At 37.0% G+C, this 26,731-nt stretch overlaps 1 protein-coding gene across 8 annotated transcripts in view; it reads right to left on the reverse strand.

Moving 5' to 3' along the window:
• RNF180 (ring finger protein 180) overlaps positions 1 to 26,731 on the reverse strand; it is a 242,999-nt gene that overhangs the window by 165,843 nt on the left and 50,425 nt on the right. For all 8 annotated transcript variants that reach the window (XM_035291513.3, XM_008992003.5, XM_035291511.3 and 5 more), the window contains one exon: positions 25,548 to 25,583. In XM_035291513.3, coding sequence (XP_035147404.1) covers positions 25,548 to 25,583 — 36 coding nt within the window. The remainder of the gene's footprint in view (positions 1 to 25,547; positions 25,584 to 26,731) is intronic.

The following is a 26,731-nucleotide window of genomic DNA, read 5'->3' on the forward strand; positions in this document are numbered from 1 at the left end:
GACCTTGTCTAGCCAGCAACAACCTTTTCATTTTCCAAGATGACATCTACTCATCTTACCAGACTCAGCTCCAGTATCATGTCCCCTTCTCCTTTTCAGTCCTTCTCAAGTAGAACTAAGTACTTCCTCTTTTGTATCCTGACTGTACCTCACAAGAAAATGCTATTCATGATCATAACACTTTATTTTCATTTTTATTTATATTTGTCTCCCTTCACTTACCCAGGTTCTCCATGAAAGAGGTCATATCCTCAGTGCCTAGCACAGTGCCTGACACGTGGCAAGGGCTTATTCAACAAATAAGTATTAAATTGAACTGAATTCCTCATAACAGGATATTTTGCCTCCATGCTCTATCACCACCCCCCTCCCCAGCATAATCTCCTTTTCTTCTTAGGTTTTTTTTTTTTTTTCACACTATATACATGGCAGCTTGGCCTGCTGTTAGCCTTCAACCTGGTCTAATCTGTTGAAGAAACTGTTAAGATAGCCTGGTACTTCCATGTGGATTCTGCTATGCCCTTGTTTGGGCTACAGTGGTGTGATACCTAGTACCCAGGAATGCCTAGTACCCAGCTTACTCCTTGATGTGCTTCATGTAATATGTAAACCTATTTTATGAAATTTTACAAGTGTGAAGGATAAAGATATTTACTAATTTTGGTCCTTTAGGAACTACCAAAGTATCTGTAGCAAACTGTTTCAAATATTTTAATTAAACGTAGTATAAAGCTCTACTTTAAAGTCTACAGTGATCTTTATTTTCATTATCAAACTGAGTGGTTGATAGTAGTTTGGGTATAATGATAGTGTCGAAATAGTTAGCAAACAACTCATAGAAAAATGCCACTCTTTGCTTTTTGCATTAAAAAGTACATGTACATATACATATACATATATATATATTTCCATGTATATACTTAGAAGCCTCTAATTTAACAAAGACTAACTGCCCCTCAGTACTTAATTTAACAAAGATTATCTGCCCCTCAGTACTACCTTCCAAACTCTCATTTTTATTAAAATTTCATCTTCCAGAGACAGTTTTAATTTTATACAACATTACTAAATATTTCATTTTAAGAAGGAAAAGCACTGACTGTCAGTTTAACAATAACGAATAACTTACATCACTTCAGTTATCTAAATATCACCTTTCATATCTGGTCACTTTGAAGTTTTTCAGCCGTCTTCTTATATACACTTTACAAAACGAATAGACTTAGTCCTGAGAAATTTATAAAATATGAAAATAACCCTGAAAAAGGTTGATATCTTAATAAATGCCAGAAATATAAATTTTATTTGAAGGTAAAAGTTTAAAAACTTATGATTCAATATACTTGCTATTTAGCAGCAGAAATAAACATGCTTGACTAAAAATGAACAATGTAAATTTTTATATAATACACAACCTAAAAACTAAATATTTTATAAAATTAATACATCAGAAACACATGGCCAGACATTCAAGAGCTCTTACATATATACATGCTGATCCATAAAGAAATGTGGATGCAAGAAAGTGCCTTTATAAAGAAAAACATCTTTGAATCTAAATATTAGAGACTCAAAAAAGACTATACACACTAGCAATCAGTAGATGGAGACCAAGCCTGTCAGGCCTCCAAGTCCAAGCCTTGGTGACCCTCATATAAATCTCTGGATGGTCCCCAGGAGCCTGGAAGTCTGAAGTAACCACAAGTAACCAGAAAGCAGTGAAACAACTTAGTTCCTGCCCGAACTAATTGCTCTCGCCCTGCAACCTGCAACCACTGTTTCTGCTCAGCCTTGCAAAAACTTCCCCCTGGACATTGGGTTTTTCAAGACCACCACCCCTGTAACTATGTAATGTACCATACCCTCCCCTCTGCTTGCAACTGATACCCGCCCCCCACCCTTATGATCATGCCTGTTTGTAATAAATGATCCCTACCCTTGTGAACATGCATCCTGTGACGCCCTCCCCCTCCCTAAAATAGATTACCACCTTTAACTGACCATTTGCCCGAACCTATAAAACCAACTCCTATCCCACCGCCCTCCCCTGACTCTCTTTTCTGACTCAGCCCGCCCATACCTAGGTGAATAAACAGCCAAGTTGATTACACAAGCCTGCCTGGTGGTCTCTTTATGTGAGCAAGGAGCCTGACAAAGCCCTGCTAAATGAGGCACTAACTTAAACAGAGTTGCATTGGTTAAGTGCTAATTTGTTTGTGGGGTGGGGAGTGGTGGTTGAATTTTACAGACAGATTGATAACAAATTTATAGACAAGAATCTACTTGTACAGCCTAGATATTTAGAAACTACTGTGAAAGTCGCCCCTCTGCTCACTAAGATAAATGCTATCTGATTGCCTTCTTTGGAGAGGATAATCAGAAACTCAAAAGAGTGCAACCCTTTGTCTCTTATCTACCTATGACCTGGAAATCCCCTCCCTGCTTTGAGTCTTCCTGCCTTTGCTTTGAGTTGTCCCACCTTTCCAGACCAAACTAGCTTTCATCTTGCATATGCTGATTGATGTCTCCTGTCTCCCTAGAACGTATAAAACCAAACTGTGCTCTGACCACCTTGGGCACATGTCATCAGGACCTCCTGAGACTGTATCATGGGCACCTGTCCTCAACCTTGGCAAAGTGAACTTTCTAAATTAACTGAGACCTGTCTCAGAATTTCAGGGTTCACACTACTGAGAGATACAAAACTGCTTCAAATAGCCTATTTGTAAGATTATGAGTCTATAATGAATCCTTCTTTAATTTGTCAGTTAAAAGAGTATTCAATTCCAACATATTATTAAACATTTCCTTTATGTGATTACTTATTTTAAAACATTAACAAATGTTTCTTTTCACCTCAGCTCTACTACTTACTTGCTACATGACTTTAAAATAGTCCATCTCGCTAAGCCTCAGTTTCCTTGTCTATAAAACAAGCATATCTATGTGATAGCTACTGGGCAAATTAGAAATTTTATATATATATTTAAAATATATATATAATTTCACTTTATATATATAATATATATATATAATTCCACTTTATACACACACACACACACACACACACACATATAAAGTGCTCGCTACTTTTCTCTTTTTAATTATACAGCTTACAAATAGCAGTTTCAGAATTTACGGTTCTGAATTCAGTAAAAAAGAAAACATGGAAACAAACAAACAAAAAAATTACCATTAGTGCAAGCAACCATTCTACAGTATTACCACTAGCAATTCGTAACTTACATCTTCTTGGTGAAACATAGTTTAAAAAATTATTCTTTATAGTTTGTTAAAATTTTTTCTTATCTTTAATACTGGTTTTTAAATAAAGGATTTTATGTGAAAATTTTTTTGAACATCAAAACAAACAGTAAATATTCTATTTGAGAAGGCTCTTCTCCAGACCTCAACACCCATACACTCAACCAAAGTTGTTCTCAATTATTATTTTATTTTTCATTATTTGAGGATTTAAAATTCATGAGTGATCTGTAATAAAATACTCCAATTCAGTCATGAAAGAAAAGAAGGAGTGGGGACTAGAAACTACTTTATATCCAACAAACAATAATTTTGAAGCATGCACACAAAGCTTACAACATACTACACATTACAATCAGGATTGTTACAAAGAGCCTAGGAGACATGGAGAGAGCTAAATTTGCCTGGGTAAGTTAATCAAAGGTTAATATTTGAAGGATAAGTAACTTCCTAAGGTAGAGAAATCAAATCAGAGGGACCAGTTACAGATGCACTAAAGTCTATGCCATTGTCAGAGAAATAAGAGAAGCCTGGACCAAAGAGAGGTGGCAGGGAGGGCTGAGGAAGATGAAGTGGAAGAAGTGGAAAAGGAAATGTGGGGTGAGGCTAAAACATGAATAAATTTGGACATCATTCTTCATAAATGGTGATTGTAGGTTTATAGGCAAAAAACTGTCATAACCAAGTATAGGTTAACTGTCATTCAAGAAGGAGACAGTAAGGGTTTTTTTTATAACTAGGGTCTTGAACAGTGGGAGTAAAGAAGAGACAGTTAAGTAAAAGGGCTAAAATTTAATAACCAATTATATGCAGATAATGAAGGAAATAAGGTCATGAAAGATTCCCAAGTTACTAGCTTTGGCAACTTGCTAAATGATGGTATGAATTTAGATAGAAAATTCAGGAAAAGTGGTAAGATTTCAATACCAGGGTTCTCTACCCTAGAAAACTTTGGAATTATAAGTGGATCCAATATCATTATAAGAATAGCTATTTTCAAAAAACGAGTGTGTAAAATCTGTCTCAGAGTATGGCTACCTTGGCATATGTATATATTTATCTTAAGGGGGACACAGTGTTGTTTATTTATTGTAATAAAAGAAATTCATGCTTATTTTAAGTATTTGGTAGAAAAATAACTTTGTAAAACTTTGATATGTTTTCTTGCAATTTTTTGGACGGTAATCGATGACTGTGATAGAATTATCTGCACACTTGGCCAGTAAACTTTAGTCTTTAATTAACAGAAAAAAAAAAAATCCTGGCTAATAGAATAACAAATGAGATTTATTTCTTAGTTTCTGTGGACAAGGTAGTAATCACACAGAGGAAACCAAGACAGCTGAATTAAGCATGTTGCACAAGAGCATATAGCTAAATTACCAGGGGAGTTAGGACTCCAATCTCAAACTACTGACACTTCTAATTCTCTTTCCAATATACTATACTGTCTCTCTCCAATTACAAGCCATGTGGGATGATAAGTTTTCCTTATTTTTTTTTAAATAAAGACAGGGTTTCACCATGTTGGTCAGACTGGTCTTGAACTCCCGACCTCAGGTAATCCGCCCGCCTTGGCCTCCAAAGTGCTTGGATTATAGGCGTGAGCCACCACGCCCGGCTGTTAAGTTTTCTAAAACAGATCAGGGCATTCATCTGGAATGCTACGAAATGATTTAGGGCAGTGAGTCTCAATTCTAGTGGTAGGCATAGTGTTCCTCTCTAGTTCTAACATTCTGTGACTGCAATCTTCAAAAGGTTATTTAATTTTTCTTTTTCTTTTTTTTAAATGGACCTCGCACAATAAAGAATTCGGGGCAAGTCCACAGAGTAAGTGAAAGTAAGTTTATTAGGGAAGTAAAGGAATAAAAGAACAGCTACTCCATGGGGCACAGCAGACAAATTTTTGTTTTCTTTCCCAATCCTACCAGTTTCCTTCACAGGTTTTGGCATATATTACTCAATATACATTGGTCTAAAGTTTCTTCTCAGAGGCTTGTACACAATTCCCATGATAATTAAGAAAGAATGTATGTAATAGTCCATAAGCAAAAGCTGTCCCTTTTTGTCATTTGTAAGTTTCTCAATGGTAATTATTATTGATTTGTTATTACATTAATTTTTAATTTCTTTCATTTCTGGCTTCTTAAAAATTATTTATCTTGAGGGAGGACTCAAGATGGCGCTGGGAGAACAACCCAGGATTGGAGCTCGCGTTGAATCCACAAACGGTGAGTCCGAGCTGCATTTCCAGACTGATCGTTGTTGCCCACAGAACGGGGAAACTCCCAAGTATAAAAAAGACACGGGACGCCAGGCAGTAGGTCTGCCTGGCGAAGCCGGCAGCCTGGGCGGCGGCAGCCGGCCCTACCCAGCAATCCCCACAGGGCGCGCTTGTCCGGGTGCCCTGTTGAACCGGCAACCTGAGACTTGAGAGGGCTGGACTTGAGACTGAACGAGACTTGGACAGTAGGCCAGCCCAGGGGATTGCAGGATCAGATCGTTTGGGATACCCAGTGGGACGAACAAAACCGCGATTTCAAACTATCCCGAGCAGACGGTCCGAGACGTTCTGTGGGGGAGGGGCGTCCACCACTATGGAGGCAACCCGCCCCAACTGAGATACACGCCCACTACTGACACAGCCAGCCGTTGCTGAGGCAACCCGCCCCAACTGAGATACACGCCCACTGCTGACGCAGCCAGCCATTGCCGAGGCAACCCGTCCCTACTGAGATACACGCCCACTGCTGACGCAGCCTGCCGTTGCCGAGGCAACACCCTACAACGAAAAGACTCCGCCGCAGGGTGCGGCGGAGAGCACAGCAGAGCCTGCAGGAACAGGGCGAATCACACAACAGCAGGGCGGAGCCTCGGCAGCCAAACAGTGGCTAGTCTGCCTTCTAGCTGGGCAGGACACCTCATCAAACATCCAAAAATAAAGCCCAAACCCCTCAACACAGAGCATTTGAGAAAAAAAAAAAAAGGGTTTTTTAATGAGCTCTGTTGCAGCAGAATCAAACATAGCAGCCTAACAGCCCTGAATGAACAACAGAGCTCACAGCTCAGCAATTAAGCCCATATAAAGTACAAACTGTCTCCTGAAGCAGCTACCTGACCCATGTATATCCAAAAGACTGACATTAGGCAGGCATCATCCTGGGACAAAGATAGCAGAAAAAGAAACTGGTAGCATCCCTCGCTGTGCCACAGCTGCTAGAGGTGCACCCCAGACAAGCAGGGTCTGGAGTGGACCTCAGCAGTCGTACAGCGAAGGGGCTAGACTGGTGGAAGGAAAACCAAGCAACAGAAATACTTCATCATCAACATTCTGGGTGTCCACTCAGAGACCCAATCGAAAAGTCAGCAACTACGCAGACGACCAGCGGACAAATCCACAAAGATGGGAAGAAACCAGCGCAAAAAGGAGGAAAACACCCGAAACCAGAACACCTCGCCTCCTAGAAAGGACCAAAACTCCTCACCAGCAAGGGAACAAAGCTGGACGGAGAATGACTGCGACGAAATGACGGAATTAGACTTCAGAAGATGGATAATGAGAAACTTTTGTGAGCTAAAAGATCAGGTATTAAATCAATGCAAAGAAACTAAGAACCTTGAAAAAAGATTTGAAAAAAGATTCGAGGAAATGATAACAAGAATGGATAACTTAGAGAGGAATATGAATGAATTAAAGGAGCTGAAAAACACAATACGAGAACTTCGCGAAGCAAACACAAGTTTCAATAGCAGAATTGACCAAGCAGAAGAAAGAATATCTGAAGTCGAAGACCAACTCAATGAAATAAAACGAGAAACCAAGATCAGAGAAAAAAGCGCAAAAAGGAATGAACAAAGTCTCCAGGAAATGTGGGACTATGTGAAAAGACCTAACCTACGTTTGATAGGTGTACCAGAAGGGGACGAAGAGAATAAATCCAAGCTGAAAAATACTCTTCAGGACATCATCCAGGAAAATTTCCCCCACCTAGCAAGACAGGCCAACACTCAATTGCAGGAAATACAGAGAACACCACAAAGATATTCCGCAAGAAGAGCAACCCCAAGGCACATAATCGTCAGATTCAACAGGGTTGAAATAAAGGAGAGAATACTAAGGGCAGCCAGAGAGAAAGGTCGGGTCACCCACAAAGGGAAGCCCATCAGACTCACAGCAGATCTCTTGGCAGAAACACTACAAGCCAGAAGAGAGTGGGGGCCAATATTCAACATTCTTAAAGAAAAGAACTTTCAACCCAGAATTTCATATCCAGCCAAACTGAGCTTCAGAAGTGAAGGAAAAATAAAATCCTTTGCGAACAAGCAAGTACTCAGAGATTTTGTCACCACCAGGCCTGCCTTACAAGAGCTCCTAAAAGAGGCACTACACATAGAAAGGATCAACCAGTACCAGCCATTCCAAAATCACACTGAATGCTAAAGAGCTTCAACATAATGAAGAATCTACAACAACAAACAGGCAAAACAGCCACGTAGCATCAAAATGGCAGTATCAAATTCACACATAACAATCTTAACCCTAAATGTAAATGGACTAAATGCACCAATCAAAAGACACAGACTGGCAAATTGGATAAAAAGCCAAAACCCATCAGTGTGCTGTATACAGGAAACCCATCTCACATGCAAGGATACACAAAGGCTCAAAATAAAGGGATGGACGAAGATTTACCAAGCTAATGGAAAGCAAAAAAAAGCAGGAGTTGCAATTCTCATCTCTGATAAAATAGACTTTAAAGCAACAAAGATCAAAAGAGACAAAGAAGGCCATTACATAATGGTAAAAGGATCGATACAACAACAAGAAGAGCTAACGATCCTAAACATATATGGACCCAATGCAGGAGCACCCAGATACATAAGGCAAGTTCTTAATGACTGACAAAAGGACTTAGACTCCCACACAATAATAGTGGGAGACTTGAACACTCCACTGTCAATACTAGACAGATCAACCAGACAGAAAATCAACAAGGATATCCAGGACTTGAACTCAGACCTGGAGCAAGCAAACCTGATAGACATTTACAGAACTCTCCACCCCAAATCCACAGAATACACATTCTTCTCAGCACCACATCACACCTAGTCTAAAATTGACCACATAATTGGAAGTAAAGCACTGCTCAACAAATGCAAAACAACTGAAATCATAACAAACAGCCTCTCAGACCATAGTGCAATCAAGTTAGAACTCAGAATTCAGAAACCGACCCAGAACCGCACAGCTTCGTGAAAACTGAACAACTGGCTCTTGAATGTTGACTGGGTAAACAACGAAATGAAGGCAGAAATAAAGAAGTTCTTCGAAAACAATGAGAACGAAGACACAACGTGCCAGAACCTCTGGGACACATTTAAAGCAGTCTCTAGAGGAAAGTATATAGCAATAAGTGCCCATATGAGGAGAATGGAGAGATCCAAAATTGACACCCTATCGTCAAAATTGAAAGAGCTAGAGGAGCAAGATCAAAAAAACTCAAAACCCAGCAGAAGACAAGAAATAACTAAGATCAGAGCTGAGCTGAAGGAGATTGAGACACGAAAAACCCTTCAAAAAATCAATAAATCCAAGAGCTGGTTTTTTGAAAAGATCAACAAAATAGACAGACCACTAGCCAGATTGATTAAAAAGAAAAGAGAGAACAACCAAATAGATGCAATAAAAAATGATAAAGGGGAAATCACCACAGATTCCACAGAAATTCAAACCATCATCAGAGAATATTACAAACAACTCTATGCGCATAAACTAGTAAACCTGGAAGAAATGGATAAATTCCTGGACTCCTGTGTCCTCCCAAGCTTAAACCAGGAGGAAGCTGAAACTATGAATAGACCAATAACAAGGTCTGAAGTTGAGGCAGCAATTAACAGCCTACCACACAAAAAAAGCCCAGGTCCAGATGGGTTCACAGCCGAATTCTACCAGACACACAAGGAGGAGCTGTTACCATTCCTTCTAAAACTATTTCAAACAATCCAAAAAGAGGGAATCCTTCCCAAATCATTTTACGAGACCAACATCATCCTGATACCAAAACCCGGCAGAGACCCAACGAGAAAAGAAAACTTCAGGCCAATATCCATGATGAACATAGATGCAAAAATCTTCAATAAAATATTGGCAAGCCGATTGCAACAGCAAATCAAAAAACTTATTCATCATGATCAAGTAGGATTCATCCCAGGGATGCAAGGCTGGTTCAACATACGCAAGTCTATCAACGTAATTCACCACATAAACAGAACCAAAAACAAAAACCACATGATCATCTCAATTGACGCAGAGAAGGCATTTGACAAAATTCAACAGCCCTTTATGCTAAAAACCCTCAATAAACTCGGTATTGATGGAACGTATCTCAAAGTAATAAAAGCTATTTACGACAAACCAACAGCCAATATCATACTGAATGGGCAAAAACTGGAAGCATTCCCTTTGAAATCTGGCACTAGACAAGGATGCCCTCTCTCACCACTCCTATTCAATATAGTACTGGAAGTTCTAGCCAGAGCAATCAGGCAAGAAAAAGAAATAAAGGGTATTCAAATAGGAAAGGTGGAAGCCAAATTGTCTCTATTTGCAGACGACATGATAGTATACCTAGAAGACCCCATTGCCTCAGCCCAAAAACTCCTGAAACTGATAAGCAACTTCAGCAAAGTCTCAGGATATAAAATCAATGTGCAAAAATCACAAGCATTCGTCTACACCAATAACAGACTTAAAGAAAGCCAAATCAAGAGCGAACTGCCATTCGCAATTGCTACAAGAAGAATAAAATACCTTGGAATACAACTCACAAGGAACGTAAGAGACCTCTTCAAGGAGAACTACAAACCACTGCTCAACGAAATCAGAGAGGACACAAACAGATGGAGAAACATTCCATGTTCATGGTTAGGAAGAATTAATATCATGAAAATGGCTATACTGCCCAAAGTAATTTACAGAATCAATGCTATCCCCATCAAGCTACCATTGACTTTCTTCACAGAACTGGAAAAAACCACCATGAACTTCATATGGAACCAAAAGAGAGCCCGCATAGCCAAGGCAATTCTAAGCAAAAAGAACACAGCGGGGGGCATCACACTACCGGATTTCAAACTATACTACAAGGCTACAGTAATCAAAACAGCATGGTACTGGTACCAAAACAGAGATATAGACCAATGGAACAAAACAGAGGCACCGGAGGCAACACAACATACATACAACTATACAATCTTTGATAAACCTGACAAAAACAAGCAATGGGGAAAGGATTCCATGTTTAACAAATGGTGTTGGGAAAACTGGCTAGCCATGTGCAGAAAGCAGAAACTGGACCCCTTCCTGACACCTTACACTAAAATTAACTCCAGAAGGATTAAAGACTTAAACATAAGACCTGGCACCATAAAAACCCTAGAAGGAAATCTAGGCAAAACTATCCAGGACATAGGAGTAGGCAAGGACTTCATGAACAAAACACCAAAAGCATTGGCAACAAAAGCCAAAATAGACAAATGGAACCTAATCAAACTCCACAGCTTCTGCACGGCAAAAGAAACAGTCACTAGAGTGGATCGGCAACCAACAGAATGGGAAAAAATTTTCGCAGTCTACCCATCTGACAAAGGGCTGATAATCCAGAATTTACAAAGAACTCAAACAGATTTACAGGAGGAAAACAAACAAGCCCATTCAAAAGTGGGCAAAGGACATGAACAGATACTTTACGAAAGAAGACATATATGAGGGCAACAATCATATGAAAAAATGCTCATCATCACTGGTCATCAGAGAGATGCAAATCAAAACCACATTGAGATACCATCTCACGCCAGTTAGAATGGCGATCATTAAAAAATCTGGAGACAACAGATGCTGGAGAGGATGTGGAGAAAAAGGAACACTTTTACACTGTTGGTGGGAGTGTAAATTAGTTCAACCATTGTGGAAGACAGTGTGGTGATTCCTCAAGGCCTTAGAAATAGAAATTCCATTTGACCCAGCAATCCCATTACTGGGTATATATCCAAAAGACTATAAATCGTTCTACTATAAGGACACATGTACACGAATGTTCATTGCAGCACTGTTTACAATAGCAAAGACCTGGAATCAACCCAAATGCCCATTGATAATAGACTGGATTGGAAAAATGTGGCACATATACACCATGGAATATTATGCAGCAATCAGAAATGATGAGTTTGTGTCGTTTGTAGGGACATGAATGAATCTGGAGAACATCATCCTCAGCAAACTGACACAAGAACAGAAAATGAAACATCACATATTCTCACTCATAGGTGGGTGATGAAAAATGAGAACACTTGGGGGGAAAAGGGGAGGGCCAGTGGGAGGGGGGAGTGGGGAGGGATAGCCTGGGGAGAAATGCCAAATGTGGGTGAAGGGGAGAAGAAAAGCAAAGCACACTGCCATGTGTGTACCTACACAACTGTCTTGCATGCTCTGCTCATGTACCCCAAAACCTATAATGCAATAAAAAATTAAAAAAAAAAATTATTTATCTTGGCTGTTGTATTTGCTACACAGCCCAATAACTGCTGGAATCTAACCTGCCAATGCATTCTAGACAGTCCTGTTTGCCAATAATTTTTCATTTTTTAGGCTTCTTGACTGTCTAATGCTTTAAAACTTACATTTTTCTTTTTAGGCTGCTTCTGTGATGTAGAACAGCATCTTGTTTCTTTTTTTTTTTTTCCTTTTTCTTTTCTTTTTTTTTGAAAGGAGAAGGAAAGAAAGAAAAAAAAGGAGTGAAGGAGAGGAAGAAAGGAAGAAAAAGAGGGAGAGAGAACGGGAATGTTGCCTTATTCTAAAAATGGGTATTGAAAACTTCTTTTATGCCAATAATTGTGCTTAATAATGGCCGATCAATATTATATTATTATAAAACTTATAATAATATAATAATTATAGCTACCAATGATTGGGTACTTATGTAAGATCTATGTGTTCAACGTTTTGTAAACATTTTTTAATTTAGTCTTACCAACAGTGTGATACGTAATATACTTTACATTTTATTTTACCTAAGCTCCTGAAAGGGTAATTAATTCACCTAAATGATTCCCTTGCCAGTGCTGTGCAGTGTTTACCCAAAAAGCCTATGGCTTAAACTAACTTAATTATGTTGCTTCTCATTAAGGACCTCCACAGCATAATGAAATCATGAGATAAAACGAAAAGCAGAGGATGGAGCATACTAGTTAAGAGCACAGCTTCTTAAGCCTCATGGCCAGGGTTTGATTTCAAGCTTCACCACTTAGTAGTCTGGTGACCCCGGACAAAATAATATAGCTAATTTCCATGTAAAATGGCAATAATAAAGTAAGTACCTTACAGTTTTCTATAACATTGATCTAAAGGTATTGGAGCAGTATCTGGCAAACAGTAGACATTATGAAAATGTTTATTGTTTTTGTTAGTACTGCTATTATGAGTATTATTATTATTACCATTCTTTGACTCCCAAGTAAAAATATTTTTGAAGTCAATCCTTTAGAGGTAGCATACTATTTAAGAAGGTTTATTCAGTTTCATTCATCAATATCAATCTTACAACTTTTGACAGATGTAGTCTAATAACACTAAGGAGAAAATAATCTCCTAAACTTTAACTCAAGCTGACTTTAGAATAAACATGTAAGAGTTACCAAGTCTGGCTGCACACTTGGAATAACCAGGTTACTTTTACAAATTGTCTGGTCACTTGAGTCCAGGAGTTCAAGGCTGCAGTGAGCTATGATCACACCACTGCATTCCAGCCTCAAATCAAACAAACAAACAGAAACCTGTCTGGGGCCTACCCCAGACTCATAACACTTAGAATGTCTGCAAAAATTGTAAAAAACTCCCCTAGTGATTTTTTTTTTTTTTTTTTTGAGATGGAGTTTCGCTCTTGTTACCCAGGCTGGAGTGCAATGGCGTGATCTTGGCTCACCGCAACCTCCCTCTCCTGGTTTCAGGCAATTCTCCTGCCTCAGCCTCCCGAGTAGCTGGGATTACAGGCACGCACCACCATGCCCAGCTAATTTTTTGTATTTTTAGTAGAGACGGGGTTTCACCATGTTGACCAGGATGGTCTCGATCTCTTGACATCGTGATCCACCAGCCTTGGCCTCCCAAAGTGCTGGGATTACAGGCTTGAGCCACCGTGCCTGGCTCCCCTAGTGATTCTGATGCAGCTGGTCAACAGATGAACATTTGAGAACCACTGCACTGCACATTTCTTTAAGGCATAAAGAAGCCAATCCAAAGAGTTTAAAATATCCATCTCTTCCTTAAATATGTTCCTAAGGAACATCTCTATCAAAAGGCTACAAATATAAACCCCTATGCTTTGGGACCCTTATAAAGGTAAAGCCATTACATTCTCAGTATTTATTACTAATAGATAGGAAACTTCTGGCATTTGCTTTCACAACAATTACTATTATTAGGTGCCAATCAAGCAGTCAAAGATTTTTGACTTCTCAATTGTGTAGTCCTGAACTTTAATAAAATCTAAGTGTTATTAAAAAGCAAAATATCCTAACACAAAGACTGGTCACTTAAAATAAAGGGACATTCTCCTATGATTTCAAGTGTGCTGAGATGAGCACTACTCTTTGCCTCATACATATCTGTAGTGGCTGCAAAGGCCTTTTGCTCTGGAACATTGCTTTCTATCTTCCTTAGGCTTAACCCCAATAATAAACACATTCACCTAATCTTGGTGAGATGATAGCACTGCATCAAGGAGATGGCACAGAATTCTCCAGAGCTTACTGGTAGAGCAAAATCCAGTAATTAGCTTCTGAGTAAGAAGAGAATTTTAGACATGACACAATACATACTATTCCCCTATTACTGATTGGTTTAAAGGCTAACTCAAACTTCTAGCTTCAATATTTCACATAATGATTTGAGACCTATATAACCAGTAAATTGACTGAAAGAGAGTACAACTCTTCCTTATCAAACTCAGCAAGTGTGTGGCATCTATTTTACATTAAATTTACATCATTTGAGGAGAAATTAAGAGTGTCTTGTACACATTCATGGTTTATTTCAAATAACATGAGGAAAACTGGATTTTCAGGGCACTTGGCTCATTAATAAGTGCAAAAACTTCACAAATATAGACATCCCAAATGAGATCCATTGTCTTTGTCATTAATACACCTCTGGTCTGTGACTGTCATTATTTCTATGGACTGGAACGGACCCTAGAGTATTCTGAAGGTCGTGGCATAGCTTTGTGTTACTTGGATGTTATTTATGTACCAGGAAGATGTGATTTATTATCTAACATTTCTTTACTCAGAATCCTGGCTCCAGGTAACACTGCCAGGTAGGTCAATATTATCTTTAGTGTCATACCTTTACCTAAGCACAACTTGCTTTTATGTGGCTTTTTCTTTTCAGAGCCCACTAAACCTTTTCAAACAATGCCTTGTGCCTTTTACTTTTCTTGATCCAACTCTGCCATCGAAACTTAATTGCCCTTTATCCTACTCAGATAAGACCCAGTGGACTAATCTGATCATTTCTGTCAAATTATGTTACTAATGTTGGATACACAATTAATCAATTATACCTCCTAGAACACAAACTCACTTTCGAAATCCCAAGAAAAACTAGAGAAGTGAATAATGTGGAAATTCCAAAGAAGGTTAGAGAAAACACTAATTAGAGAAAACACTAATTTTTCTAGAAGCTGTTAAGACCTGTAAGTAGTAGCTACCTCTTCTCTTTCAAGGTTGGCCTGACTCAAGAATCCACCAAAACCATCTGTGGTAAGCAGAATAATACTTCACTCCCTCCCCTCAAAGGGGCTCACATCCTAATCTCTCGAACCTGTAAATCTATTATATTAGATGACAGTGGGGAATTAAGATTGCAAATGGAATTAAGACTGCTAAGCAGTTGACATTAAAATAAGATTATCATGGATGAAGTAGGTAAGTCCAATGTAATGACAGTGTCCTTAAATGAGGAAAAAGAAGACAGAAGAGTCAGAAACAAAAAGATGACATCATGAGAAACACTCACGCAGCTATTGCTGGCTTTGAAGATGGAAGTTGTGCATGAGCCAAGGTTCAGACAGACTCTAGATGCTAGAAAAGGCAAGAAAACAGACTCTCCCCTGGAAACTGCAGAAAGGAATGCAATCCTGCTAACCCTTTGATTTCAGTCCAAAAAGAACCATTTCCGACTTCTTACCTACAAAACTATAATAAATCTGTGTGTTTTAAACAACCTAATTTGTGGTAATTTGTGACAGTGGTGATAGCAAATGAACATGCTATCAAGGTACACAGAGGATGCTAGTACCTTCATTTCCTTAAAATATATGCTTGGCATTTATCCCACTGGATTATGCTGCTGCTTTGTAGAAGTTGCCTCATTCGTATTTCCTACTGATTAGACAATAACCTAAACAGACTATCAGTAGTGGCTACAGATAGAGGGATAGAGGGGGAAAAATTCAGCAACCAGAAACAATTTAATGTACAATGCAAAAATATCTTTTAATGTTTTAATAGGATGAAAAAAGGTATAATTACTGAGAAGTCATTGACTGGTGTGACATTGTTCCAATCACTTTTAATGAAAAATAAAAGGATAATTTGTCAAATCAAGAAAATTCTGCTAAACTTCAGTGTATATGAATGGTTCACTGTAACCTACTAGCTAACAACATTTCACCTCACTCTACCAGCACCCCAATACACACTGAAGCACAACACTTGCCACTGATTTTATACTGAATTTAGGGGAAATGCCTACAGAAAACTGCACAAGCTACATGAAACTAACACCAGAATAGATGATGTGTCTAATCCTAACCCTTAAAAATAAATTGTCCCAACCATGAACCTACAGTAGCTGTTTTATTCCTTTAGACAAGCATACAATAAATGTCCCTGAAAAGCAGTTTAGCAACAGCATTGACAGATCCTTAGCTACAGACAGATTCATAGCAAGAGAAAGCCTTACTATGATTCTCGAAATCATTTCTCACAAAGCACTAAATCTCTTATTTTTGGTTATCAAAAGACTAAAAATATTCCAATCCATATTCTATCCCAGTACCTGAAATTCTTTGATGGAAAACATTATTTTGATTGTTTTGCTTTAGGAGGGAATTTGGTGCCCTCTAGTGTTAGAAAACAAGATGATCCATTTCACCTTTATAAACGAGTACTTAAGAGAGTCACAAAAGCACAGAATTTAAGAGCTAAATACAATATTCCAGGACAGCACAGATATGCAATTACTTTTCCGGAAAAAGTTTTAGGCCAGCTGCAGCATCTCACACCTATAATAACAGCACTTTGGGAGGCTAAGGTGGATGAGTCGCTTGAGTCCAGGAATTCTAGAGCAGCCTGGGCAATATAATGAGACTGCATCTCTACAAAATATACAAAATAACTTCGCTGGGCTTGGTGGTGTGTGCCTACAGTCCCACCTACTTGGGGGGTAGAGGTGGGATGATCCCTTGAGCAAAGAAGGCAGAAGTTACTGTGAGCTGAGATCACGCCACTGAACTCTAACCTGGGTGACAAAGAGAGACCTTGTCTCCCCCCAACCCAAAAAAAAAGAAAGAAATAATAGAAAGTTTTGGTCATGATTATTCAATTTTGATTCTGATAGATGATTTAAAAAGCATTGTTGTGAAACTTAGCCTCTTAGGTAAATAATACATGGCTATATGATCTGTTGGAGATTTTCCCTCTAGCTTTATAAAAAGGAGAACAAAGGTAAGTGATCTAAGATTTTGCAGCAAAGTCATGAATAAAAAGGGTATAATATTAGGGTAATATGACTTATAATGATTTTTAAATGTTTTACAAAATATTAGAGACATAAAATAGAATGGAAGATAGCATCTGCAATAATACTGCCCAGCTTAAGAAATAAAACATAATAGCATTCCAGATTACATTCTCATTCCCCTTCATAGATAACCATTCTCTTAAATTTGGCATTTTATTTTATTTTTGAGACAGGGTATTGTTCTGTCATCCAGGATGGGGTGCAGTGGTACCATCATGGCTCACTGCAGCCTCAACCTCCTGGGCTCAAGCTATCCTCCCACCTCATCCTCTCCAGTAGCTGGGACTACAGGCTTGCACAACAATGCCTGGCTAAGTACACATTTTTTGTAGAGATGGGGGCCTCACTATGTTGTTTCAGCTGGCTTTGAACTCCAGCGCTCAAGCAGTCCTCTTGCATCAGCCTCCCAAAGGCTAGGATTTCAGGCAAGAGCCATCATGCCTGGCCACATTTGGCCTTTTAATGATTGATGCTTAAATATATTTTCAGTTTTCAGCACTCTGACACTATTATATTGCTTCTAATATTAAAAATTAACTTTAATATATTACTTTGTTAAAAGGAATTCTAGGTGATAATTACAGTTTGTATGCTGAGCCAAGGAGAAGATTCCAGGTACCTCCCCAGTTTGGGGGCACATGGGAGCTGATACTGTGAGATCTCCACATGTCAGAAGAGTAGGTGAGATTCGCATCTCCATGTGGGACACATTTTAAGGAGGTTTAAACAGGATAAGGAAGTGCTGCCAGCAAGTGACTGTGGTTTTAAAAATGGGTAAGAGCAGACATGGAGCAATGAGAGAGAAAAACGGGTTGGCAGTGTGTATCTTGGCTGATGTGGTAAATAAAGCAAAATGTGCAGATTTAGAAGGAAAAAAAAAATAGTCTTTCCTATGCATAAGGCCAAAAGAACTGAAGGCATCACCTAGTTCTATTCATCAAACACAGCTAGCACTAAGCTCAGACCAACATGATTAGTTCCAGTTTTCTGTCTGTGTTACTTCTCTGAGACCAGCTCACTGATGATTCTGGTTTTTTTCCCCAAACAAGCTGGCTTTACAGAAAACTTAGCATCTTATTCCTTTTGGGTTGCTAGTAACATACTGGGTAATTTATTAAAACAAAAAATTTATTTATTCTCATAGTTTGGGAGGCTGGCAGAGACCAACTTTTGGCATGGTGAGGGCCTTCTTGCTGCATCATCACAATGCAGGAGGTGGAAGTGTATGACAGCAAGCTAGCTGAAAGGTGCATACAGCCTGTTTTATAAGGGCTTTACTTCCATGAATGAGGAAGGAGTGCTCAGGTCCAATCAGCTTTTAAAACCCCATCCCTCAATACTATCACATAGGCAACATATGAATTTTGGAGGTGACATATTCAAATCATAGCACTTGGGAAAGACAGCATGCATGCGTCTTTGCTGTTCTCCTACCTCCCAACTGACATTTCTCCCCAGTGCCTGAAGAGATCACTGCTCCTTTCTCAGACCTTTCCTATTCTTCAATGACCTAATAGCTCATGTAAATCAAGTAATATAAGCAAAATGCCTCCCACTGTACCTAGCATACTGTAAAGCTCGCTAAATATTAACCTGCTGTCATCTCACCACTACAACTTCTCCCTTACATTCTCTCTTTCCCCTTTGCTTATAAGCAAAACTATCATTCTCTCAATACCAGGGAAACGAAAGCTATATAAATGGACTAAGCATTACTTGGACATAAATATTTATACCATTTTACTATGTGCAGAGGCCTATATTAGGTGTCAGACAGCATAAGATCAAAATTTTTTCTCTTTCCCAGTGTGGTTCTTTATCTACCATTCTCGGCCTGGCAACCAATGAAGTTAGCTTTCTTTACCTCTATAACATCCATCAGAATTCTCTTTGCTGCTGTTAAGGGCTCTATCAACTCAAGTCTAAACCTCTTTTAATTCCTTTTTGTTGACCTCTCTTCCTTTCACTAGTTTTTGACCCTGCATCCATATTGGAATAACGTAAGATATAAATATATGTACACACACACACACAGCCCAGCCTAGACCACCTGAATAATCTTATAGAGCCAATCATGCTTGTTCCTTTGTGACTAGTTTAGAATTCTCAGTTGCATCTCAAGGTCCTGGCCAAAGCAATCCCATATTAAGTAAACTGCTGTCCAAAATTAAAATTCTTTATGATATGGCATTTCTGAAAATACTCAAGAAAATGTTAGAGGGCAGACTCTAGAAGCTGGAAAAAGAAAGGAAAACATTCTATCATAGAGCCTCCAGAAGGAATACTGCCCTGTCGGCATATTGAAATTAGCCCCACAAGGCTCATTTTCCAACTTGTGACCTCCAGAACTATTAAGTTGATAAAACTGTGTTATTTTAACATATGTTTATAGTGATTTGTTATGGCAGCAATAGAAAACTAACATGGATATGTAAGTGTGACAGTTTTCCTCTCTGTTACAAAACATTCCCAAGTTAACATCAACAGTGATAACTGATGCTGATAGCATGTATTCTACTAATAAAGAATGGCATTTTATCTCTGTAGTCTTCTTCTCTGAAACCCTTGTGCACAGAAGAGAAAATATAGCATATTTGTGTTCACTTGCAAGGCTGGTCTTTGTCTGTCATCCAGAATCTTGAATTTTGGGAGAGCTCCCATCATCCTAATTGACAATAGCGACTCACTGTGCCTAAACTACAATATTATTCATACTGAACACCTGTTTTCCTTCTGAAATTCTGGAATTTTGTGCCAGATAGAAGGTAGCTATATGACCAGCTCCCAATAAAAACCTTCCTAGTGCACAGCATTTCACACCTGTTGCCAGAACTTACTGTTGGGGGAATTTAGCACATTCTGTGTAACTACATGGGGTGAGAACTCTTGAAAGCTTGTGCCTGGCTTCCTACAGATTTCACCCATGCACCCCTTCCCTTTGCTGATGTTGGTTTGTATCCTTTTGTTGTAACAAAACATAGCTGGAAGTATGACTTTATGCTTACTGCTATGAGTCCTCTTAGTGAATCATCAAACACGGGAGTAGTTTTGAGAACCCATGACACAACTGATAAGCCCAGTTTAATTATGGAGAAAACATCAGGCAAATCTCAGTTGAGGGGCTTTTCACAAAATACCTAACCAGTACTACTCAAAACTGTCAAGGTCATCAAAAACAGAGAAAGTCTAAGAAATTGACATGACCATGATACATGACAACTAATTGTAATGTATCCTAGACAAGATTCTGAAACAACGAAAAAAAGAATATTAGGTAAAAACCTAAAGAAATCTGAATAAAGTGTAAATATTAATCATAATGTATTGATATTGGTATAAATTGTGACAAATGTTACCTAACACACCTGACATCACAACCTCAAATAGGGAGCTAAAAATCTGTTAGCATAGTCCTCCAGTCTATAGATACAGTGAAAAGAGAATGCTCATGCAATCCCCATAACAAACAGCTCATGCCTTCCTAGCTGAGTACTGATTGCAGTGGAATTGCTTTGCTGAGTACTTATTGAATATCAGCTACCACCTGGCAGTTACATTCACATAGAGAATGTAAGTGTAGAAGCTCTGCCATCCCTGCCTGCCTTCAAGGTGCTTTTTATAGGGGAGATCAATATTCTCCAATGTGGGACAGGTGCATGACGGTTATATGCAAAATAATTTGGGAGGAAGAGGAAGAAAAGATTTAAAATTGCTCCTCCCTGCACTCACTCTCAGCACGCACCACCACTTGCATACTATGCATTTGTTTTACTGCAGTTAAAATATGAACTCCACGAAGGAGTGTGTTTCATGTTTCATTCACTAAATAATTCCTAGTACCTAGCAGAGTGACCAACATATGGTAGGTACTGAATATAAATAAATAAATAAATAAATAATCTGTGACAAATATATCATACTAATGTAAGATATTAACAAACCAGGAGACTACCTGTGGAGCATTTGGGAATTCCCTGTACTACCTTCACATATTTTCTATAAATCTAAAACTATCCTAAAATAAAAGAGACTATTTAAAAATACTTGAGCGTCTATTACATATAAAGTACTGTGCTAAGCATCAGAAAATTCAGATCTATATAATTACTTCAGGTAAAGGCATTATCAATCATATGTTATTTGTTCCACACCTACTCATTTACCTGTATGTTAGCAGAAAGAACTAATTAAAATACTTAGTTTTATTTATTTAACTTGACTGCACATTTATATCTTATTATTCTACTAGAAGATGACTTCCTAGAAGATAGAAACAAATTAGATTTATTAACTTAATTGAGCATGCCCTAGATATTTTTACATTCATAAAATGAAGAGAGTAATAAACTCATACTGAAATAATAATTTGGCACAAAGTAGAGTGAGCAATAAATACTGAACTGCTTCAATATATGACTAAAGGTCATGATGTTCTTTTAATCTATTAACTGTCTTATTTACTAAGTGACTATTTCGTGACTTTCTATGTTTAACAAAGCCATGAGAAATGTGTATTACATGCTCAAAATTGTCACATTTTCATTACTGAAGCTTTCATTTCAATAACCATTAATTTTCTGCTTGAGGAAGAGAATGAATGGGGAATAATTCTTCAATATTTGGATTACTATTATAATTCTACTGCATAGACAATCAAATGTATATTTGGAGTGTGATTTGTATAAGATTTTAAGAAACGAAATATTAAATGGGCTCCTTTAAAAACTGTAAAAATTTCAAAATGATCTCTATATGCAGATCCATGAAAGTGAAATTTAGTTCCTTTGTGGAAGATACGTCTTTGCTAGATAAAACTGAATAAGCAGGTCTTTAATATAATTTGTTTGCTTCTATTATCCCCAGTGCCTAAATCACACCCTTTTAATAATACAAGTCATTTTATTCATTTAGCTCACAGAAAATAATGTAACAGAATTACTGTAGATGACTCAGTGATTTATTACAAACCATGATATATGGTCAACTATTTTAAATTTTCAAGTACAATACTTCACAGACATGTAAGGCAAACTCCCTCTTTTCACGACAGCTTCCTGTGGCCTTAAAGAGACATTTTCTTTTATTCATATTAAATAGGCCCAAAGGTAAGAAATGCAAATACAGTAGAATAAAATGCTGCTTAAAAAGAATTATTTAGAAATATTAAGAAATACTATGCAGCTATACTAATGGTAGCTTTATTTACTCTCAATTCAGAGGAAAAATATGTTTTGCCCCAGGATTAAATTTTTTATTAATTTCCTCAAAATGCAGATATATTGGCCATTTACTGATTACACTAATAACTTAGATAAACTAGATAGACCAAATGAAGTTTCAAAAGAAACTAGAAAAAGTTTTAACTGCATTAAAATAAAAATACCACATAATAAAATTTATAGTACACAGCTAGTGTAGTAAACGAAATTTATAGCATTAAATGATTAGGTGAGAAAAAATCTCAAATCAATAAGTTTCTATTATAAAAATATTATAAAAGGAGGACAAATAAATTCAAAGCAAAGGAAGCAAATAAAGAGAAGAAATATATGTTAATATATGTAAGTATAAATATAAATGAATTTTGAAAACAGTAAAACAATTTTAAAAACAATAAAAACTGAAACTTAAAACTGTTTCCTCGAAAATATCAATAAATTTGATAAACCTCTGGCAAAACTAAAAATAAGGAGAGAAGCCATCATTATCAGTATTGAAAAGAAGTTATTATAGACCCAAAAGATATTAAAATAATGACAAATAAGGAATACTATTAACAATGTTACACATGTAATTTTGACAACTTATATAATTCTTCAAAAACAACATCAAAATTTACCCTATATGAAGTAGATAACCTGGATGGTCCTATAATTAATAGAGAAACTGCATTAATAGTTAAATGTCTTTCAACAAAGTAATCTCCAGGCTCAGGTAATTTCACTATGAATCATTTAAGTAAAAAAATGTTATCCTAAGCCGGGCACAGTAGCTCACGCCTGTAATCCCAGCACTTTGGGAGGCCAAAGCAGGCAGATCACAAGGTCAGGAGATCAAGACCATCATGGTCAACATGGTGAAACCCCATCTCTACTAAAAATAAAAATTAAAAAATTACAGATGTGGTGGCACACACCTGTAGTCCCAGCTACTTGGGAGGCTGAGGCAGGAGAATCGCTTGGACCCAGGAGATGGAGGTTGCAGTGAGCCAAAATCGTGCCACTGCACTCCAGCCTGGTGACACAGTGAAACTCAATCTCAAAAAAGAAAAAAATGTTATCCTCAATATTTTCCAGAAAATAAAGAAGAGACAACTAACTCATTTCATAAGGCCATGATTACCCTGGTACCTAAACCAGACAAAGACATTACAAAATTAGAGACAATTTCAGACTAACATTCTTCATCAACAGAGGCATAAATATTCCTCAGAAATGATTAGCAAATAGCATCTAGTAATATACAGAAAGAATAATATAGCATAACAAAGTCAAGTTTATGATGTGAATGCAAGACTGTCTCCATATTTGATAGTGAATTATTATTGACACTGAAAACACATAATCATATCAACTCATACAGAAAAAGCATTCTACAAAATTCAACATCCATTCATGAGAATACTATCAGCAAACCAGAAATAGAAGAAAATTTCCTCAACCTGAAAAAGAGTACCTACAAAAACCATACAACTAACATTATATTTACTAGTTAATAAATGGTTTCCTGCTAATATCAGGAAAAAGACAAGGATTTCTGCTCTCAACGCTTCCATTCAGCATTATACTATAATGAAGAATTGTAAACTAAAATTTAATAAAACATTAGAATTTAGCAACAGCGTTAAAAAGAATATTTAGGAATAAATCTATCTGACAAGAGATGTCAAGAACGTATACTCTTAATAACATAAGATACTAAGTCAAAACAAAAATAGTGTTTTTAAACATTAGCAATGTACAAATGTAAGTCACAGATTTTTAAAATAACAATAACTCCTCTCAAAAGAAATAATACTTAGGCATAAATTTAACTAAACATGCACAGGTTCTAAACTGCAAAATGCTGATAAAAGAAATCAAAGACTTAAAGAGAAAGACAAACCATGTTCATGTTACTATGAGAATCAACATAGTGAAGATTTCAATTTTCCCCAAGCTTATCTATAGCTTCAATATAATTCCAATCAAAATCTCAACATGATGTTTTAGAAATAGAAACAGATTGATTTTAAGTTTTATATGGAAAGTCAAAAAACTAAATTAGCTAAATCAATTTTGAAAAAGAATAATAAAGTCACAGAAAAAAAGGGGTACTAACAAAAGCAGACTAAAGATGAACTGTACAGAATAGAGTCCAGAAATACACCCATACATTTTCAGAAAACTGACTTTTGACAAGGCTACAAGTGCATTTCAATTGAAGGAACGACACTGTTTTCAAAAACTGGTACTGAAACAATTGAGCATCTCTATGTAAAATAATATACCCCTTAACTTAAACTTTGCAACTTATTAAAAATTAATTTAAAATGGATCCTAATTCTCAAGGTAAAACTTAAAACTATAAATCTTTTTGCAAAAAACCATAGGAGAAAAATCTTCATAACATAGAATGGGGCAGAGTTCTTAGATATAACACCAAAAGCATGATCTATTAAAACTTTTGAGAAATTGGACATCATAAAAATTAAACAGGTTGGCACTACAGGAAAAAAATTAATAGAATAAAAAGAAAAGCTATAGACTGAGAGAAAACATTTACAAATCACATATCCAATGAAAGACTTGTATTTAAAATATATAAAGAACTCTTAATAGGAAGAAAATAACCCAATTAAAAAGTGAGCAAAAGATTTGTTTTTGTATTTTTTGAGACAGGTTGGAGTGGCTGGAGTGTACTGGTGTGATCAGAGCTCACTGTAGCCTTGGTCTTGTGGGCTCAAGCAATCCTCTCACCTCATCCTCCCAACTAGCTATGACTATAGGCATACACCACCATGCACAGCTAGCTAATTTTTTAAAAATTATTATTTTTTTGTAGAGGTAAGATCTTGACATGTTGCCCAGGCTGGTCTTGAACCCCTGAATCAAGCAATCCTCCCACCTTTGCCTCTCAAAGTGCTGGGATTATAGGAGTGCCACACCTGGCCCAAAAGATTTGAAGACACTTAACTAAAGAATATACACAAACAAAAAATGAGTACATATGTTTAGCATCCTTAAGGAAAAGCAAATTAAAATCATAATGTGATACAACTGTCTATGTATTTGAATGACTAAAATCTTAAAATATTAAGAATACCAGTGTTTGCTTTCAAGATGCAAAGCAAATGGAACTCTCTGCTGCTTGGAATGCAAAATGGTACAGGCATTCTGGAAAACAATTTGACAATTTCTCATATAAGTAAATATATACTTACCATATGATCCAGCAATCCCACTCCTGGGCATTTACCCTAGAGAAATAAAAAATTAGGTTCACACAGAAATATGCACATGAATGTATGTAAAAGTTTTATTCATAACTGCCATAACCTAGAACAACCCACTTGTCCTTCAGCAGCTAAATGGATAAACTGTGGTTCATTCACACAATGGAATACTACTGAGCAATGAAAAAGAACTATAAATATATGCAACAACTTGCAAGAATCTCATAGGCAATTTTGCTGAGTAAAAGAGGCCAGCCTCAAGGTTGTATACTATAGGATTCTGTATTTTAATATTATATTAATATTTTACAACATTATCAAAAAGACTAAAATAATGGAGAACATATTAGTAGTTTTGGGAATTAGGGATGGGATAAGCATATGATTATAAAGGTATATAGCACAAGGGAGTTTTGGGAATGATCAAAATATTCTATATCCCCATTGTAGTGGTCATTATATAAACCTTTACATGTGTTTAAGTCATAGAACTGTTATGCTGAGAATTTTATTGCATGATAATTTAAAAAACAAAAATGAAAAACAAAAGGACTATGCTAGATACAAAAGAGGTTTGCTGGTTAAATGTGGCTCAGTGTTATGTTTTTCCCCAAAGTAGGTGCTCAATTAACTTTTGCCAAACAAAGACTGAAAATTGGCTATAACGCCTGCTTCAATATCAATCTCATTTAGATCCCTAAGATTCAAATATTTAAATAACTTTTTGTATTGTCATTAATACTTTCTATCATGGTATAGATTACTGAAAGCTGTCTAGTTTACAAACATTTACTAAAAACCTAAAGTGAAAATTAGAAATCCAGATATATTAACCAATTATTTTAAACTTTAAAAAAACCATGATTATTAATAGTAACTTTTACTTTACGTATTGTATGTTTATCCTCATTTTAAAAAGGGCAAGATAGAGCTGTACTGAAGTCATTACTCAAAAGCACAGTATCCCAAACAGGCATTTCATAAATGTTTACAGAATTAATTAATCTTTACTAAATACGGAATGAGCTGCATAGCTATGCCATTAATTTATCTCAGATATTAACTCTTTCTAGGATTTGTGTTTTTGCTTGAATTAGCAAAACAGACTTAAAAACTATAATTATTCTAACTACGATGTATACTTTTATCACTAACACAAAATTTCTGTGCTG

This window comes from Callithrix jacchus, chromosome 2, assembly GCF_049354715.1.
Source record: "Callithrix jacchus isolate 240 chromosome 2, calJac240_pri, whole genome shotgun sequence".
NCBI classification, from domain to species: Eukaryota; Metazoa; Chordata; class Mammalia; order Primates; family Cebidae; genus Callithrix; species Callithrix jacchus.